At 33.1% G+C, this 21,348-nt stretch overlaps 1 protein-coding gene across 1 annotated transcript; it reads left to right on the top strand.

Moving 5' to 3' along the window:
- The first annotated feature begins 1,251 nt into the window (after positions 1–1,251).
- On the top strand, positions 1,252–19,833 carry LOC149224126 (fluoride export protein 1-like). The gene is made up of 5 exons (XM_089383494.1): positions 1,252–1,399; positions 18,286–18,384; positions 18,522–18,714; positions 18,970–19,391; positions 19,486–19,833. The coding sequence occupies exons 1-5, from the start codon at positions 1,349–1,351 to the stop codon at positions 19,702–19,704; spliced, it is 984 nt and encodes a 327-aa protein (XP_089239620.1). The 5' UTR covers positions 1,252–1,348; the 3' UTR covers positions 19,705–19,833.
- Positions 19,834–21,348: the final 1,515 nt, after the last annotated feature.

The following is a 21,348-nucleotide window of genomic DNA, read 5'->3' on the forward strand; positions in this document are numbered from 1 at the left end:
TTACTTGTTCACCATGCTTTGCATAAGTGTACTGAAGGCATATAGATCATCAATCCTAGACTCATTGTTCAAGTTGCAAGGTGAATTTTTTGGAAGCTTCAACTATGTGTTGTTTTGTGTGAAGGTGAGTGAAGGAAGATGGCTAGCTCTCATGGTCATTCTGATCGTTGCATTGTTTGTGAGAATTCAAAGCTAGGGTAAGGTAGTTGGAGATGTGAGAACCAATTCAAAATAGCTTGGGATTGTTTTTCTTTATATTCTAGAAAGTGGGAAGGCTAGAGGAAGGACGGGGAAATAAGGAATGGTAAGAAACATAAGAAAGAAAAGGAAAATTATGGGGTTCAATTACCAAATACATGTAGTTAAAACCAATAGATGCACAGTAGAATTATTTCAAAATACAACAAATAGAAGATTGAAGAGGTAACAAATAATATAAACATATTGCAAGCTAGGATTTTAAAATTGTAGATTGAGAAAGAGAAGGATAATGAAGAGTACAAGTTGGTGGTTCATCCTTCCTTTCCAATTAGTTCTTTTGAAGGGAATATTTTGATGAGCGATAAGGATGTTATTATGTAAAATTCATCCAGCCAGGTAATGAAACAATCCTTTGTCATTCAAACAACCAAGTTTAGTAACAATCTAGAAGCACATAATAGGCCCAATTATCACTATTTTTTCAATAATGCAATGTTTTAGAAATGTGTGATTTTGTTAAAATAATTTATAGAGGCATACAACTACGAAATAAATAATGATAAAAAAAAGCTTTAATCAACATCTAAAATAAAAAGTAATAAAAAAAAATAAATTATGTTCGATGCTTTTAACTTTAAAAACTTATAAGGTTTATATTATCTTGTTAAACAATTTCATCATATTGACATAAATTTTAATTATTTTTGTAAAAAAAAAATTAAAAAAATTTCAATTCACTTTAATAAAATAATAATTATACACAAACAAACCTGAATCAAGACTCATTTAACAAAAAGATAAAATATCTTTTTCACACTGTATTTCATGTTTTTTTGTGCAATGCTTCTGATATTATATCATATTCATATAACGTTATACTTAATCACGTTCCGACTAACCAGACTCTTTAAACCGTTTCTTTTAATTTGGATATATAGCAAATGAATCTTTCGAGAGATAATGACAACCAACTTGATGACTTAATCCATTTTATTAGATTTGGTTGGTTGAAATAATTGTTTTTTAACATTATTTATAAATTAGTTTGTACACACTTCTTCTATATTGACAACTAATAATCGCTGTTTATGTATTGGTTTTTGGATTCCTTCAATGGTAGGGTAATGAGGAGCAACTTTCATGCATCATGGAATCTCTATCAATTCTTACTTATCTGGGAGCTTTTGGTATTATCGGGGTAAGATTATAAACAACTTTCTCATCAAAATGTTTATGCTTTCCCATCTATATGGCAAATGAACAAATTAGTCAATGTACAAAATGACCTTTCACGTTGATTTAAGTAGTTTTAAAATACAAGACCGTAAAGGTATATACTAGAATGCAAAGGGATGATCGTTATTGGATATACAACGTTCATAATAGAGGTGCTCTTTGTTCAATTATAAGATTAAGGTTAGAAAGAGTTGCTTTATAATGCAATAGTTTCTTTATAATGCAATTTTAAAACACTCAAAAATCTATGTTACAACCCTTTACTATCAATTTATTTGATGTGATCACATTTTTTGGTTGATAGGTTGAAAACATTTAGCAAATAAAATAAGCTTTTGGCTATCATTTTTTTCTTTCCTTTTAATGCTAATTTAATTAATAATTTTAGTTATTCATAGAGTTTTTTTTTTAATGTATAGTTATTTAATAAATAGGATATTTTCATATAAGTTAAATATTTTAAGCTATCATTAAAAAATAGATTAAAAACTAGTAGACCAGTGTATGATAAGGTTAAAATTTCAAGGAAACAATCCACAGTTAACTAATGTTGCCACTTCAGGTAATATAGTAATGCAAAAGGAAAAAATATATATAAGTTTCTCACAATCAATTATCAACAAATGACTCTCCATGCTCTTTAAATAGAGATCATAGACCAATTGAGTGTAGAGTCATGGATCAGTATAACGAGGAGAGTATGAGTTGTTGGATAAATTTATGTCAAGAATATATAATTATTTGGAAACTAGTCGAGTCTTGTGTCTTTCAACACTTCCATTTTATGCATAATTAACCCTTTACACCTATTTACATCTAATAAGTGTTCTCTCTTTCCGAAGATGCATAAGATTCCAAGTATCATTCACCATTAAGAAACAATATTCTTCATTTTACTATGTCCCAATATGGATGGCCAAAAGCTTTTGCAAATCTTTTTGGATCATTTTCTCTCACATTTGAGCCAAAAGAGACGAGGCTCACTAGAATTGTAATTTGCACAACATTGATTTGTAGGATCACCAACAAGATCACTGATTGTTTCTTTTTTTTATATGAACCCATCGGAAAAACAATGGTGTTGGTGTACGTTCATGTTCAATGAACCCAACTAGAAGAAGGTGAGTAGGCAAAGGGGCATTTCCATCCTCATTGTCATCATCTAAGGAAGAAACTATACTAGGATCATTAACAAAAAATTTGGGGATGGAAGATGGGACAAATGCCAAATATGTCACAAACATTAAATTAGGCTCATAGGTTGAAATATTTTCATGAAACTTAACATCTCTCCTAATAATAATTTTATTAGAATTAGGTTGAAGAAGTCTGTATCCTTTTACATCTTCAAATTGTCCAACAAAATTGCACTTCCCGCTTTTAGGTCACATGATTTTTTTCTCATTAGAAATGTTATTTGACATGCTTCACTCTCAAACACATGCCAAGTGGATTAAATCTAATTTAAATTTACTCCATGATTCTTTCAATGTTATATTTTCTAAATCCTTTGTGGGAATATGATTGACTATGTAATTGACACAATTAGTGGTTTTTTCCTAATAATGAAGGCTTAATTCCTTATATTGAATCATACAATTTGTCGTTTCCTTTGATGTGCAATTATTTCTCTTAAATTATACTATTATTTTTTAAATTGTTTTTCTATAAGGGCCTTATAAATAAAAAATATGTCAAAAACCTCACTCTTAAGTTTTAAGAGATAAACTTGAGTGCATATGGAGAAGCCATTAATGAGAGTTAAGAAATACTTAAGTCTATGGTATTAGTGGGGTTCATACTACATATATTGGGAGTTGGACCTTCCTCCTCAAGAGAAAGGCCCTCTAGGTGATGAGAATGATGTGGACTAATCCCAACCACTGTGGTTGCAAAGGACGTATGCAAAATAAAAAGAAATGAAACATAAGGAGAACTAGACTTGACCAAACAACATAGACCTAGCAAACCTAAGGAGCAAGCAAGAAAACCAATGGATCAAAAGGGTCTTCCCTTAGTTAGATCTTAGTTTATTAGGGCCCAAGTCAATTGTGAAGATAGGGATGGGTTACGTTGGATTCTTTCATAACGGTTATGCACTTGATGCAAGTACCCTTAAATTATGTGTGGGCACCCTTTAGGGGATCCTAGTGAATACTGATGAATGTTTGTTTGAGGTACAACAATTATGTCACACTCGTCATCACTTGTGTAAGGTCACTATGATTATGGGCACTACGGTTACCACATACAACTAGCAAACCTAGGGGGATAGTCATGGGTAGGGTCCACACACAAGGGCAAGGTATCGAGCATGCAACCTCCCAAAAGAGATCTTGATATGTATATAAATCACGCCGCCAAGAGAAAATAAAGTAGGGTGATTAGTCCACCAATCCCAGCGTGATCTAGTGCTTGACACTTGTGTTAGAAGGGCTTCCCATGAAACATTTGATTTTGACTAGATTTACACTTCCTAACTCAAGATTATAGCATTTGTTTTTTATGGCCTTGGAAAGTTTCCTCACCAACCTATTCCAAGGCCATAAAATCCTAAGCTAATGTTGGTTTGCTACCAAAGAAATGAAAAATGTTTGATTAATTTTATTAAATTATTGCTTTTAGTGGTTGTTTTTTAATTTAGGGGAATATGGCATGAAACTTGATGGTATTTTGACTTGCTTCAAGGAAAGAGATGAAAAATATGAAAGTGAAATCTTTTCTTTCAATGAAAAATATTTGTAAGATAGCTAGATCTTTCTAATGTAGTATGAATACACTTCACACAACTCTCTCCTTTATGAGTTTTACATATAGTAATAGATTATAATCTAAAAGATTAAGCAATCAAAGAAAAATCCAAAGGAGACAAAAAGAAACACACCCAAAACCCAAGATCCTACTTACAAGAAATCATGGATCAAACAAGTGAATCCAAGGATTATAACATACTCATGATAGTAGGCAAAAAATAAATAGGGATCTAGGACAATGGTGATAGAAACATATCCAACTCTAATGTCACTGTTGGGAATCAAAACCCTTAAACATGACTACAAACTCACTTATTTGAGGTAAATTTGAGAGTGTTATCACTAAGAAAAGGATTAAATAATTAGATCTAATTTTGGCCTAATTTTGGCTCAAAATGATGCAAGAAAACCAAAGAAATTACATAGAAAACCCCTTTAAAACCCCACTTTGAATGTTGCAATCCTCTGTCATAGAAGGAACAAAGAGTTGCAACACTTTATCATAGGCTAGAAAAAGCATTGGACAAGTGATCAATGATTTTTTAAGGCTATTAAGGAGATTTGAAGGGTTTAAAAGCCCTATTTTAAAGTTTTCAACAATAAATTTTCCAAAAAAGATTCTCCTAGGACCCTTAATGATGACTCAAAAATGAGAAAATTAAAAGAAATCAAGTAAATGAGAAAAAAAAATACCATAAAGAGACCCATTGGGATCTTAGTGGAGTTACCAGTTCTGTTTATAAAGAATTTCCTTTGTAGTAACAACATACTTTTGATCCATTAGCCTACGAAGGGCCTCTGACAGGTAGTGCACTAGATATCTATTTTACCCAAAATGAATGACACACACATGCATAATAGAAGTAAACATGGAAATGGATAGGGAGTGCAATTTAGCTTGAAAGGTGGATTTTTTGTGCCTTTGGTGGTCAAGTCCCTTGAGATCTTGACCCTTGAACTCCTTACACCTATAACCTACACACAAATAACATAAACCATTATATCTATCTTCCTACAAACCACATTAACGTTAGCATCATGAATAAACCAAGAACATACATTAACAACAACATGAAAAATATATGTAACTGGGGGGGAAGCATGATCTCTTTATTATATCAACGAAATATTACAACGTTGCAAACTTCGTGTCCTTGCCCCTGGTTCCTCCTCTCACCACAACTCAATCAAGCTTCACTGTGTTTTGCAACTTAGTGAAAATAGAATTGGGTTTTCAATTAGACAACATTTCATTATCCCTACCTTTTATCCATTTCCTCCATGGTGGGTATGTATTTTACGGATGGGTTTGAGAGGTGATTAGATGTATCTAGACACTTTTTTGACCATGTTTAATATGGTCCTTTCATCCTTATATTCTATATCTAATCATTTTTTACTTTTTCTACCCTTATTCAATCACACTACCAACCCTAGCCACTTCAATTATCTTGTGTTGAAGAATTGGAGCATTCAACTCTCCCTTCTAGACCAATTGGAGCATTGCAACTCTCCCTCCTAGTGTACTAGGGGCATTGTAGAGGCAAACCTAAGTTTTTGAGAGGGTTTCCATGGAGTTTTCTTACATTCTATCCCTCATTTTGAGGTGCTTCCTTAGTAGGCCTAAGGGGGTGTCATTTTGAGCTATAACTCATCCATTGTGACTTTCCCTTGCAAATAAATAATTGACAATGATTGGTTGAGGATTGCGTAGATATACCAGTTAACCAAGTTTTGACTAGGTAGTTCATCAACAATGATTTCATTGTTCCCTCAATTTCAGGAGTGTTATTGAAGTTATGGATTTTGTACTAATATGATTGACAAAGACTATTGGCATAATAGATATTGTTGGATTGACAGATAATGTTGTGGCCATGTTCAGTTTACTAATCAACTAGGAATTTTCTTTGGACAATAATTAGGAGGAGCACAATTTTAGGAGGTGCATCCCCATATTGTTGATTTCAAAGGGGGGTAGTTGTAGGCAGGTAGAGTATTACAACAATGGGAAGAATTATTTCTATTCCTAGTGGATTATGTGTTTAATTATAGGATTTCCATCACCATCAATGCCAAATAGGGATATTCTTGAGCAAATTGTTATCATCAGTTTTAAAAGGATTATATCATTGATACTATATTCCTAGTCGATTATGCATTTAGTTACAAGACTCCATCAATGAAAAAGGGGGATATTGCTAAAAACATTGTTGTCATTGATGTCAAAGATATTTTATCGTTGATATTATATATAAGTATCCAAATATATTAAAAAGGGGATTCTTGCGGAAAAGGAGAAGTCAAAAAGTGACATGGTGTCTTCAAACCCATCCATGGTAGTTTTAAACATGTGGTCTGAGAATTCCATTGTATTTTCCCATCTTATTTACAAATGTGAAATAGAAAAGGGGAATTAATTACTTAATTAATTAATTGACGTGACTTTTTGAACTAACATGTCATTTCATGAAGGGTTATGATCATGTTTAAAAGGAGACAATATTGGAAGGAAAGTGTGTGTGACCAAAAAAGTAACTTGTGGAGTGAATGAGTCATCTTGGCATGTTCGCTAGAACTTTTTTTATAGCCTACCTCAAATGGTGAAATTTTGACCATATTGAGGAGAGATTGACAGGAACATCTAGTTAAATTATTAGAGCTTGGTTCACTATCCTTTTGGATAAATACCCGATGGAAGTTAGGGTTTGTGATTTATCTCGAAGTCTGCTTCAAACAAGTCATCTTGGGATTTTAGTTATAACTTGGTTTTTGGTATGTTTCAAATTGTGAAATTTCAAAGATACAGAGGTGAGATTTATAAGTACTTGTGAAAATAATTTGATACATTGTTTCGTTATACTCGTTGATATATTCCTTATGAAAGTTAGGGTTCTTGAATGCTCCTGAAATCAATTTTAAATAGGTAAGTCTATCATTTTTGTTATAAATTATTTTCTAGGATGTTTTAGATAGTGAAATTTTGAGGAGACAAAGAAGATATCTCTAAGTACACGTGGTGATAATTTTATACATTATTTCATCATAGTTCTTAGATATGACCAATGGAATTTAGGGTTCCTTAATGCTCCCAAAATTAGTTTCAATTACGTTAGTTTGGAATTTACACTATAAATTATTTTCTGGGATGTTTCATACTACGAAATTTTAAGCACACAAAGATGAGATCTATAGGAACCAATAATCCAAATTTTAGAATTTTTTTCAATATAATTTTGGGGATATGATTTGTGGAATTTAGGGGTTCTGAATGGCCTTGAAATCCTTTTCAATCAAGTTAGCATGGAATTTTGTTTGTAACTTTACTTTTGGGAATTTTGAAAATATGACAATTTCAAAGATTTAATGAAACATATAGAAGTAGCTTAGGTAATAAATTAAAACTTTGGTTCAATATATTTTCAAAAATATTCCCTATGGAAGTGAGGGTTTATGAATGGTCCTAAAATCAACTTCAAACAAGTTGGCTTGGAATATTTTGTATAACTTCTTTTTTGGCAATTTTTAGTCTATGAAATTTTCATATATCTAAGGAGACATACATAAGTACCTAAGGTAAAATCGTCAAAAATGGATTTGAAAAATTGGATATATGGACCTTTGGAAGAGGCCAAAAACAAGAAGAATTGGGAGAGCTACCATAAATTTCATTTGGAGATTCAAATTTTGGTCGAACACACTAAATGCAGAAGTAGTGAGTAGATCCAGTGAAGGAAAAACATTGAGAAGACTCGATGAAAGTAGAGGTAGCTAATATGAATTTTATCATATTTTGAAGAAGTTATATATACTGAAGATGAGTTGTAATTAAGGCTTGTTAAACAAACAAAGGGATTGGTGTCTCTTGCTAAGTTGGTGCTTGGTGTCTCTAGTAGGTTTGTGCCTACAAATATTTGCAACAGTGGGGATTGGTGTCTCAAGTATGTTGGTCCCTACAAACATTTCTAGCTATTGGGATTGTTGTCTAAATATATATAAGAATAGGTTGGTTCCTACCAGGGTTTGTACTAGTGAAGATCAATGTCTCTAGTAGGTTATTGCCTATAAATATTTATAATAATAGGTTGGTATCTATAAATAGGTTTTTGATTTTCTCTTGAATGGGTTTCAATGTAAATCTTCTGTTCCATGTTTAAAAAATAATAAATATCATTTATGATTACTTTTTAATGGTTCATGAGTGTTTAAATAAGTAAAAATTGCATTATACTAATTCACCCCCCTCTTAGTATAAGTGTGTGTTCAACACTTCATAGGCTAGAAAATACCTATGCATTCTCATAAATATTCTAGGAAAGGCTTCCCCTATTAAGAGTTATTTTTAGCCTATGAAACAAGATTAAGAACTTTGTAGAAGTTTATAAATTCAAGGATTGATCTCCTTGGCTAAGGTCAATTGTAAATTTGAGGATTAGAGGTTTTGTCCCATCCCTTAGACACATGAGCCATTCTGGTCTTATGACTCGTATTTGGTTGCAAGGGGGCTTATGTGTGAAATTAATTGACTAGAACAACCTTGAGCCATGTGAGTTAGTTCTTAAGCCCTTGTAGTCGCTAGTGGCCAAATTGAAAAAAAAAAATTGTTTATTAACAAGCCCCTCTTGCCATTTTTATTGGTGGGAATTCATTAACTGGACTAGCTTCAATATTTCAACATTATTTTTCATCCTTCCTAGTGTCCAATTACTTAGTTAATAGACCCTTTAGTTAATAGAAATATGAATTCCATAATATATCAAGTGAAGGGAGTAGGGGTCTAGAGTTTTTCAAGATCTTGATTATGTTAAACATTTTAGGACATAAATTAGCAGGGTCTGTCAAGTAATGGGACCAAGGGTCCAAAATATGTTAAGATTTGTATTTTGCTAATTTCTATAGGTGAGAATTGAAGGATCTATTAAGTGACAGAGCTTGGGATCTAGATTCTATTAAGATTAAGATATATGGGCATCTCAACGATTTCTTAAATGGAATTAAAAGAAAAAAAATTATGGAATTGCAGTTGAAAAATTATTTGTAGAGGAAGCATGATGTCTATGTTTCTAGTGATATGGAGATCTAGAAAAACTACAAAGCTATAATTAGAAAATATTCAATGTTGGATGCCAACTTAGTAGGCTAGAAGGAGGATATGTCAAGTCCATGTGAGCACTCTGAGCTAACATAACTAGGTGACATGTCATGATGATGTGGCACATAAGTTAATTTTGCTGAAGTGGCATACCAACATGGAAAAGTGACATGGACTAGTGGTGCTTCAATGCTGAGATGGAGGCCATGTGGAAACCTCATGGAGGTGAAAATGAACGTGGAAGCTAAGGATAACAAATATATGGAAATCAAAAAATCCCATTTAAACTAGTCTTTCTAAAAATCTTGGATTTGGATATCCATAAGGTTAACCTATTTGTTGTTATTGGAAGAATGAAGTCTCAAATCTAGAGGGATTTAGATGTTTTGAAAATCTTGGACTATGATAGACCTTGATGCTTTATAAAACATAAATGCATATGAAAGTTTGAATATCTAGAATTTATTATCATGGAGGCTTAAAGAAAATCATGGAGCTAAATTCAAAGGGAGGGATTCTAACATGTTTTGTGAGGATGTCGCCCTAGGTGGCAAAGACACATAGGCAAGGAATTCCATGTGCCAACCACATTTAGATAATGTATCTTTATATGGTGGTGACACATGGGAAAAAGGAATTTCACGTGTCTTCCACATGGGAATGGTATGGATGTTGACATGGCACTTAGAAGGAAAAGTATTCAGAAGGGCATAACTTTGCACCCAAAGCTTGGATTTTAATGAAATTTCTATCATTGGAAATTCCTCGATGAGGATAAAATGATGGTGGTCTAAAAAAATGATTTTTAAGGTGAGTAAAATAAAGTAAAATTTTATAACCCCATATCATTAAATTAACTTAAGGAGCTGGGTATGTTATAGTATTCATTTCATAGTGATTTTAGTATACCTCCCCTAGGAGGGATATCAAGTCTTGAAACCTCTTTATTTGATTAATACATGACCTAACCTGAGTTATCTTGATATTATTATCACGTGCAAATTTATTACTAATAACTTAGCTATATTTAATTAAAACATACAATTACAATATTAAATTAACATATGACCATTGTACTAAGTTATCTCTTGTAATTTAAATCGCCTCCCTTAATGGGAGGAGCGTAAAATATGCTTAACCATGTTGCATGTGACAACTCTTGAAAAGACCATTATACTTTACCTATGATCTCCTTATAACGAAGTGATATATTGTTACATGTTACACATTGTAACACCCCCTTCCATAGATCTTATAGGTCACATCTATCAACACACCACTTCCTTAATTGGTGTAGGTCCTTTTGGTTTGAAACTTTCATGGTGTTTTTTGTAACTTATGCACAATATAAGAAAACACAGCTTCCCACACTTGGGAAACTCTAATCAGATACGTATACCCTAATATTTGGCACTTTGTAGCTTATGGGATATAATGTATGACATGGGTGTGTGGGTGTTTCCAATTGATACTCCATACTCTATCATTCATTATTTGAAAAAAAATGGGACTAGAGAGGGAGTAACTGTGCTTTTTTATCATTCCTTCCTAATAAAACATAAACAAAATAGGTTCATAACCATGACCACATGTGTGGAGCATGCCGTATACATCATCTTTAGTTCAAATGCATCTTCTTCTTTTTAGGTGTTGAACTTAGCTACCAATGAAGCATAATTCCAAATTCCTCAATTTGCTTACACATTTGTAATGGATATGGACATTATAGTTGTCATACCAAGATAAGATTTAAAGGAAAATAATGAGATAAAAAAAAAAAAAGAGGCAATAGATTGTAAGGTTACATTAGAGAAATTTTGAGGTCTAAAATGGGCCTCCTAAGCAATATTATAAAATAATAGTGGAAATAATAAAATAATATTAGATTACATCTTCAAATTTTAGAAGGAAAAAAAGAAAAAACTATTTTTCCAACTTGTATTCTCAACTTATCTCCCTACGGTTCTACTCAAATTTTGAGTGGGAGAACTCGTTCGATGCATAATTTAATTCCTCATCCAAGGAGTACCCATGTTGCATACTTTCGATGGACCCTTCTACACAAAAAATGAGAAATACATGAAAAACGTGATTGCAATCACGTTTTTTCATGTATTTCTCATTTTTCGTGTAGTGGGGTCCATCGAAAGTATGCAACATGGGTACTCCTTGGATTAAGAATTAAATTATGCATTCATCGAGTGCTCTTGCTCGAAATTTGAGTAAAACCAAAGAGAGATAATTTGAAAATACAAGTTGAAAATGTAGTTTTTTTTAAATATTTTTTTAACTCCTGAAATGATGGATCATCCCCCATGGCTGACATCATCATCTTGAGTCATATTAGTTCTTTTAAAGTTGATTTTGGTTGTACATTTTTGTTTTTTAGACCACAAAATTTCTCTAATATAACTACACTATCAATAATAAGCAACATTTTCACCCCAATTGTGAAAAATGAAAGTAAGAATATATATATTTGAGTCTTTCCCTTGACATAATAATGGATCCATAAGGATATATCAGATTCTTGGTTGCTTACATCATAGATACTGAATTATATAAATTTCTACAAAGATAGTGTACCAAGGATGTGTTAATTTCCCAATGTTATATGTTGTAACAATCACTTATAACAATTCTTCTTCAAATAGAAATCAATAATCCAATATATTTTCAATCACCTAGTAACAGTAAGCAATTATACATAGAACATAAAACCATATGCACAATAGAAGACAACCAAGAATAATAAAGATAGAGAGTTGGTCAAAGACTAGGGGAAAACCCCACAAGGGAGAAAACCCTTTCCAAAATTTTCTTCTATTAGATTGTCATCAAATGTTCAACAAAGAGATGCATAGTCCAAGTACATCAACAATGAGTCAGAGGTCAAAGCCTTGACTAGCCAAATCGACCAACCAAGATTCAGTCAAATATGAGAAAGAAAGTCAAATTAGCTCAAACTTCAAATATGCAATCTCTGGTCAAATTCAACAACAGTCAACAGTCAACGGTCAAAGTGCTCCAAAAAGTTCGGTCAAGGTAGCAAAGAATTCGATCTATTTCCCTTAGTCAAACTTGGTCAAAACAATCACAAAAATTTGCCTCAAAATTAGTCAAAGTCAACCCTGTAATCAAAATATCTCCTAAATTTGACCTCCAAGAACAAATCCAAACCCCCCAAGTCAAAATAAGTCAAACCCTCCAAAGTCAACATTGGTCAAAATAGTCCCAAACATAAAGTTAATGTTGGTCAACAAAATTTCCTCTCTCTCCTTTGCACATGTGAACTCGGACTTGCAATTTTCAGAGTTAATCAAAACAAGAAAATATGAAATGAATGTGTGATGATGCCTCCAAGTGATGTTTATTTATATGTAGTCTTGGGGGTTGAATTTCCTCCTCGAAGTCAACTTGTACTTTTTGAGATGACATGGTTCCAGATTAAAAATAATATTTTTCGATGTGAAAATTAAATTCTTCCAAGGGTTAGTAGGGTCTCTAGAGGGTGAGAAGGGCTTCCCAAAGGAAGGAATTGCTCCTTGAGCTGCCAAATTTCAACACTCCCTCTTTGTTAGGGAGGAATTAATGACTACATCATAAGTCTCATCTAAAACGTCTCATCATCATCATATCATATCTCATATCTTCTCATCTCTTGCTCATATCTGCTCATTTGTTGAACACTCTCAACCTAAATAAGAAGAATCATCATAGGGGAGATCAATTTACCTCTAGGTAAAGATCCTCCAAACCTATATCCAACCGACTAATTAAAAAGCTCCATCTAGATATTAGGGGATATCAATTTACCTCTAGGTAAAGATCCTTCATAACCATATCCAACTGACTAATTGAAAAGTTCCATCCAGATATTAGGGGATATCGATTTACATTTGGGGTAAATATCCTCCAAACCCTATATCTTTGACAATAAGGGAGATCAATTTGTTACAAGTGACAAAGATCCTCCAAACCCTATGTCACCCAACTTGACCCTCAGTGATCAAGTGGTTTCAACACCATGCATCTCGAACATAGGGAGATCAATTTACCATACGCATCTTCCATGGGTAAAGATCCTCCGACCTAAGCACTCTCCTCACTCATTGGCCAGATGAGTGGCAATCCAGCCAAGCCTAGCTTGTGGGTCGGATGCATACTAGGGTATACTCTAACAAGTCCTAATCATGATAGGGAATATCCACTTATCAAAAGACAAGGATCCTTCAACCCTATAGTGCAGAGTTCGATCAATCCCATGAGCTCTCATTAGAGAAATTTTGAGGTCTAAAATAGGCCTCCTAAGGAATATTATGAAATAATAGTGGAAATAATAAAATAATATTAGATTACATCATCACATTTTAGAGGGAAAAAAACTACTTTTTCAACTCGTATTTTCAACTTACTCCTTAGGGTTTTACTCGAATTTTGAGTGGGAGCAATAATTGGATGTGGAATTTAATTCCTCATCCAATGAGTAACCATGTTGCATACTTTCAATGGACCCTGCTACATGAAAAATGACAGATACATGAAAAATGTGATTGCAATCATGTTTTTCATGTATTTCTAAATTTTCATGCAGCAAGGTCCTTCGAAATTATGCAACATGGGTACTCCTTGGATGAGGAATTAAGTTTTGCATCCAACGAGTGCTCCCGCTCAAAATTTGAGTAAAATCATAGGGAGATTAGTTGAAAATACGAGTTGAAAAAGTTTGTTTGTTTGTTTGTTTGTTTTTTTAAATCTTTTTACCTTTTTACTGCAAAAATGGTGAATCATCCCCCATGGTTGACATCGTCATCTTTAATCCTATTAGCTCTTATAAAGTTGATTTTGTTTGTACCTTTTTGTTTCGAGGCCCATTTTTTACCTCAAAATTTCTCTAATGTCAGCTAGTTCCTCTTGTCGTTCGACACATGAAAGTAGATGGGGCAGCCAAAGATCCTCAATTGTCCAATATCGGGCATCACACCTGTGAATTCTTCTTCGGGAGTCTCATCACCCAAGTCTTGATGAGGAGTCCTATTCTGAACATAGACCATTGTGTTAACAACTTCTCCCCATAGAAACTTTGGCAACTTTTGATCATGCAACATGGCTTAGGAAGCTTCCATGATAGTCCTATTCTTCTGTTCAGATACACTATTCTACTCAAGATTATAAGGTACGATGGTCTCCTTCTTGATTCCAACTTTCTTGTAAAAGTTAATGAACTCATTTGAAATGAATTCTCCTGCATTATCAAACCTGAAGATTTTGATTATTTTCCCTGTTTGATTCTCTATCAATGCTTTGAATTCTTTGAACATGTTGAATGCTTGGTCCTTATGTTTCAAGAAGAAAATCCATGACTTTTGGGAGAAATCATCCATAAAGATTATGTAATATAGGTAGCCACCAAGTGAAATCATTGGCATGGGTCCACATAGATCAGAATGTATGAGTTGTAGAATATTAGTGGTCCTACTCCTGCTTAAATGGAATGGTCCCTTTTTCTTCTTTCTACTTGCACATCCTAGACAAACTCCCTCATGATCTACATGAATCTTGGGCATCCCAGAAACCATCCTTCTCACCTTAGGCAACGCTTCATAGTGAAGGTGAGCAAATATTTGGTGCCACAACTCACATTGATGATTACTATCATGAACTAATGCTCAAATTGGTATTTCATTGGCTTTATAAAGGCCTTCAATTCTTGATCCCAAGGTGAAGGAACCCCTCAAGCTAGATTCCATGGGCCAAGTGAGGATTTTTCCATTTATAAAATCAACCTTCATCCCTTTGTCCTCCAAGGCATATATGGACACAATATTCTTTTTCAATCCCAGAACATCCTAAAGATGTATCGTTTAACCAAAATCCAAATGAAATGAAATAGAACCAAACCCCTTCATAAAATAAGTATAATTTCCCCCAAGAATGATCTTCAATTTTGTCTCCCTCTCAACCAGGTTTGAGAGGACTTCACGATAGCCAATGAAGTGTCTAGAGGCCCCACTATCTACCAACCACCTATCAAATGCATTTGGAGGAGAGTAACTATAAAAATCAGAAATAAGAAAATATTCAGAATGAGTAGTAGCTACATTGTTATCATACCTTAAGTTCCTTGATATTTTAGGAGGATGATGAGTCTTCTCTCGGGCAGGGGATCCTCCTTTCTTCCTCCTAAGATTGCAGTTGTTCCTTAGAGCACTTCTTTCTTCTGGACAATCTCGGTCATAGTGACCATACTTGAAAATTGTAGCATTTTATGTTGGATGTGTCCTTCTTCAATCCTTGATTGTTGCTCTTGAATCCTTGATTTTTTCTGGACCTCCTTTTCCTATCTTCTTCTTAGCTTGGGTGGCAAAGGCAAAGGGCTTCCTTCTTCATGCATTAGAGAATTTTTGAGGTCAAAAATAGGCCTCAAAATAAAAATGTACAACAAAAATCAAATTTATAAGAACCAATAGAATTTAATATGATGACGTCAATGATTCATCATTTCTGGAGTAAAAAGATTAAAAATAAAAAATAAAAAATAAAACTATTTTTTTAGCTCATATTTTCAACTTACCTCCCTACGATTTTACTCAAATTTTGAGCATGAGCACTTGTTGGATGTGAAATTTAATTTTGCATCCAAGGAGTGCTCATGTTGCATACTTTCGATGGACCCTACTACACAAAAATGTGAAATACATGAAAAAACATGATTAATCACATTTTTTCATGTAATTCACATTTTTTGTGTAGTAGGGTCCACCGAGAGTATGCAACATGGGTACTCCTTGGATGTAAAATTAAATTCCACATCCAACAAGAGCTCCCGCTCAAAATTTGAGTAAAACCATAGGTAAATAAATTGAAAATACAAGTTGAAAAAGTAGGTTTTTTTTTTTTTTTTCCTCCAAAGCTTGATGAAGTAGTCTAATCTTATTTTATTATTTGCACTATTATTTTTCATATTCCTTAGGAGGCCCATTTTAGACCTCAAAATTTCTCTAATTCTTTTGAATTCTCCCTTTAGAAATCATCTAGGTCTCTTGTTGAGTGCACTTGCCCAATAGCTCATTAAATTAAGGAAACATGTCATTGTTGCTAATGGTGGTAATTGATGTCTCCCAAATTGGAGGGAGTCCTCCAAGTGAAATTAGTACTATCTCTCTATCAAATGTAATTTCTCCAGTAAACATCAGTGGATCCTTGAGTTGGGATATCCTCATGAAGTATCATTTCACAGTTTCTGCTTTGTTCATCTTAATGTCCTTGAGTTGATTCTTCAAATAAAGAATATGGCTCAAGTTTTTGACTTCGTACATCCCAACCATCTTATTATACATTTCCTTGGACTTCTTCAACTTTGAAATATAAATAATCAAATGGTCTCTCAAAGAATCAATAATAATTTTCTTAGCTTTGACCTCACCTTTCTTGTACTTGCCTTTGATAGCAGTAGAAGCATTATCTGAAGGCTCGGGTACTTTGCCTTCAACATATTCCAAGACATCATTCTCATCCAAAGTCACATCCAACCTAGTTCTCCAAACAACATAATTTGATGAGTCATTTAGTTTCTCCTCAATCTTGAAGTATGAGGTAGATATGTTGACCAAATCAAGTGATCTTCATTAGCGGATAAGAAATCTTCTAGGGTGATCTATCTTATCTCCTTAGGCTTGTCTTCACCTTAGCTCTGATACCATGTTAATTTTCCAATGTAATATGTTGTAGCAATCACTTATAACAATTATTCTTCCTATACTAATAAATTATCCAATATATTTTCAATCACCCAGTAATAGTAAGCAATTGTAGATAGAACATAAAACCATATGCACAATAGAAGACAACCAAGAACAATAGAGACAAAGATTTGGTCAAAGACCAAAGGAAAGCCCCACAAGGGGGAAAACCCTTTCCAAATTCTTCTTCTATTAGATTACCATCAATTTTTTAGCAAAGAGATACATAGTCCAAGTACATCAACAATGAGTCAAAGGTCAAGTCCTTGACTAGCCAAATCAACCAACCAAGATCCAATCAAATATGAGCAAGAAAGTCAAATCTGTTCAAACTTCAAATTTGAAATTTTTGGTCAAAGTTAATAGTAGTCAACTCTACCCTAACCAATCAACAATTAATGGTCAAAGTGATCCAATTTTTTTTGTCAAGGTAGCAAATAATTCAGCCTCTTTTCCTCAGTCAAATTTGGTCAAAATAGTCACAAAAAGCTGCCTCTAAATTAGTCAATGTCAAAGTTAACCCTACAATCAAAGTTTCCTGAAGCTTGCGGTCAAATGTGGTCAAAGTGCCGAAAAAAATTTGGCCTTCTCTCTCCTAAATTCAATCTCCAAGAACTGAACCAAATCCCAAGTCAAAACAAGTCAAACCCTCTAAAGTCAACGTTGGTCAAAATAGTCCCAAACAGAAAATCAACGTTGGTCAACAAAAGCACCTCTCTCTTTGTCGCATGTGTGAACTTAGACCTACAATTTTTTGATTTAATTTAACCAAGATAAGGTGAACTGAATGTGTGATGATGCCTCCAAGTGATACCAAATGGTGTTTATTTATATGTGGTCTTTGGGTTTGAATTTCCTCCTCCAGGGCGACTTGTACTTTTTGAGATGACATGGTTCCACATTAAAAATAATATTTTCCCATGTGCAAATTAAATTCTTCCAATGGATAGTAGGGTCTCTAGAGGGTGAGAAGGGCTTCCCAAAGGAGGGAATTGCTCCTTGCACTGCCCAATTTCTGCATGGTGCATTGTTCTCCACATAAAGTTCATCTTCAACAAATTTAAACTAAAATGGTTAATATATAATAAAATTACATTGTAAATTTTCTTTATAAATATAAAAAATTGTTATATATATATATATATATATATATATATATATATATATATTCATTCTAAAAATAATTTGAAATTTGAAACTTATGTTAATAACTTAATGAAAAATTTCTTTGGTGATTGATTTGTGTTTTCCTTGGGTGTAGGTCTTAACGAGATATGGATTGCAAGTTTTATTTGGACCTGATGGAGCAAATGTTACAAATATTCATAGTCCTCTTTATATTGATCTTCCATCAAATATGGTAAGAATTTACTTGATTTTTCCTACAACTTTAGCATTATGAACACTTGATTCCTATAATAATATAATAAATCAATCATCTCTATAATAAATTTATTATTTTCTTAGACTCATCTTAACTTATGTTTTATTTGCAAGGTTGGTTGCTTTTTCATGGGATGGGTTGGAGTTGTGTTCAAAAGAGATATTTCTCATTTTTCTGAAGTCTTAGCCATTGGTCTATCAACTGGGTTAATGGGAAGCATTACTACTTTCACAGCCTGGATTCAAGAAATGGTAAACTTAACAACTAAAGGGCATTGGATGCGTGGTTTTATTGGTATCCTTTTAGGTAATGTATACAAATGGTGATAATAGTTCATTGTCTAGTACCTTGAATTAAATTAATAGTTTGACAATCATTTTGCATGATCCTCATTATGATTAAGAATTAAGATAATGCAAGAACCCATTTTAATATATTAAATTAATAGTTATTTATTTATAATTATATCCATATATCTTGAACACTTCTTACATTTTTTAACTAAAGTTTGTTTATAGTTACAATGCCAATATATGATATATATTATTTTGAAAATGACAGGAATGGAACTTGCTTATATGTCATTGTTAGTAGGAATTGGAACTGCAGAATTGTTGAAATCGAAGAGAGCATCTATTCATGACCAACATAAGAAAAGGTGGCCAAAATTCATACATATTCCATCTACCACTCATTATCAATGTCACATATATGGCTTGATAATATTTTTTACTATAGGTGGAATATTATGGATAGGGGGCCTTGTTTTATCAAATATGGATTTTATTTCCCACCATGGAACGAAGTTATGGTTTGCATGTGTAGTTGGACCATTTGGTGTATGGATAAGGTGGCTTTTAGCACGCCTGAATGGCCAAGGAATTGGAAAGCAAAAGCATTTGAAATGGTTACCAGTGGGAACACTACTCACAAATCTTATTGCAACGTGTCTTATGGCTGCTCTATCATTGATCAATTTAATGGTATAACATTCTCACATACCATTCTAAATTTGTTTATAATTAATTATCATTTATAGTATTCATTATCATAATGTTCGAAATGTTTCTAATGCAGGTCAAGGAGAAGAATTCCAACTTGTTGTTAGGGGGACTTGAACTTGGATTTTTAGGTTGCATGAGTACTGTATCAACATTTGTAGCGGAAGCTTATGCTATGTATCAAAGCAGTCATCCATGGAGAGCATTTGCATATGTTTTGTTTACATTAGTTGTAGCATTTATATTAGAAACATTAATATATTCAATTCCAGTATGGGTGAATGGATACTCTTAAACATGATTTTTATCAACAAACTTTCTTTGATTCATTTTTTAGTCAAAATCGTACCTTTTACTATTTCAGTAAATGTAATCTACCTTCCTCCATCTCTCTCATATATACACATGATTATATGTTATGTTTCTACATGGTGATTTGTGTGAAAAAGAATATATATACAAACACATATGTATCCTATATATGTATATGTACAAATAGTATATGCATGTAAACATACACATACCTTTTTCTAGCTAAAAAATGATTTTAATTAATCAATTGTTGCCAATTAATGATCAAGTACATATATTGATACCATATGAGAATGCAATCTTAAATTTAATATTCTACGATAACTCTACATATACACTTATTAAACAATGCTTGAAACTCTTTATACAAATGACTTTAATCATATTTACAATATATCCAAAATTGTGCTCATTTGTTAGTATTCTACTTGGTACACATAACATTTAATTGCATACAAGTACCATATAACAAAAGTATCCTAGATATTTAAGAAGAAATAAGAAAAACCCATCTACAGGAGAGAGTTTACATATCATAGAAACTAGAATATGTATTCATTGATAACATGCATGCTTCTACATGAGATTATAGACAAAATGATATACTTGCCATGCCTATAGATTTAACATATTAAAATCCTTGAACATATCGAAAGCCTCATCCTTATGCTTTAAGTAGTATATCCATGTATTCCTTGAGAAATCATCAATAAAGATTATGTAGTAGAGATGTCCACCAATAGAGTGCATTGGCATGGGTTCACATAGATCAGAATGAATGAGTTGAAGAACATCAATAGTTTTATTCTTGCTAGAGGGGAATCGTCCCGTTGTCTTCTTTCCACTAACAATTCCCAAACATTCTCCATCATGACTATCTTGAACATCAGGCATCTCAGAGGCTAACTTCTTAAATTTCAGTAGGGCTTCAGAATGTTTATGTGTCAACCTTTGATGCCATAGCTAGATTTGATAATTGATGGCGTGAACCATTACCAACAAAGGTCTTCCATTAACTCTAAAGAGTCCTTCAATTAAAGATCCCAAAGTAAAATCATCTCTCATGCGAGATTCCATAGGCCAGGTGAGGAATTTTCCGCTTATGAATGCTACTCTCATCCCTTTGTCTTCCAAAGCTTATATAGATACCAATTTCTTCTTTGGTCTCGGAACATACATAACACCATGAAGAATAATGGTTTCACCGAAGTCCAATTGAACTTTGACAGAATTAAAACCCTTCACAAGATGAGTAGTATTGTATCCAAGGATGATTTTAAATTTGTTTCCCTCTCAACCAGGCTTGAGAGGACTTCCTGGTATCTAGGGAAATTTCTAGAAGCCTCACTATCTACCAACCAATTATCATAAGAATCTAGAGGGGAAGAACTAGAAAGAGTATAAATAAGAATATATTCATATTGACTAGCAACTACATTACTATCATACCTAGAGTTCCTTGACCTCTTTTGACGATAATGGCCTTCTTCTTGATCATTCAGAGTCTATCTTCTTATTCTATCATCCATTCTTCTTCTATCATATCTTCTTCTTCAATTATCTCCTCTTCTTCGATCATTTAACCTGGGGATGTTGAAGCCTCGATCGTTGTTGTGGTTGGATCTTG

Source organism: Pinus tabuliformis, chromosome Q (genome assembly GCF_031772625.1).
Source record: "Pinus tabuliformis cultivar Carrire ecotype Pingquan chromosome Q, CPIR1, whole genome shotgun sequence".
In the NCBI taxonomy this organism is placed as follows: domain Eukaryota; kingdom Viridiplantae; phylum Streptophyta; class Pinopsida; order Pinales; family Pinaceae; genus Pinus; species Pinus tabuliformis.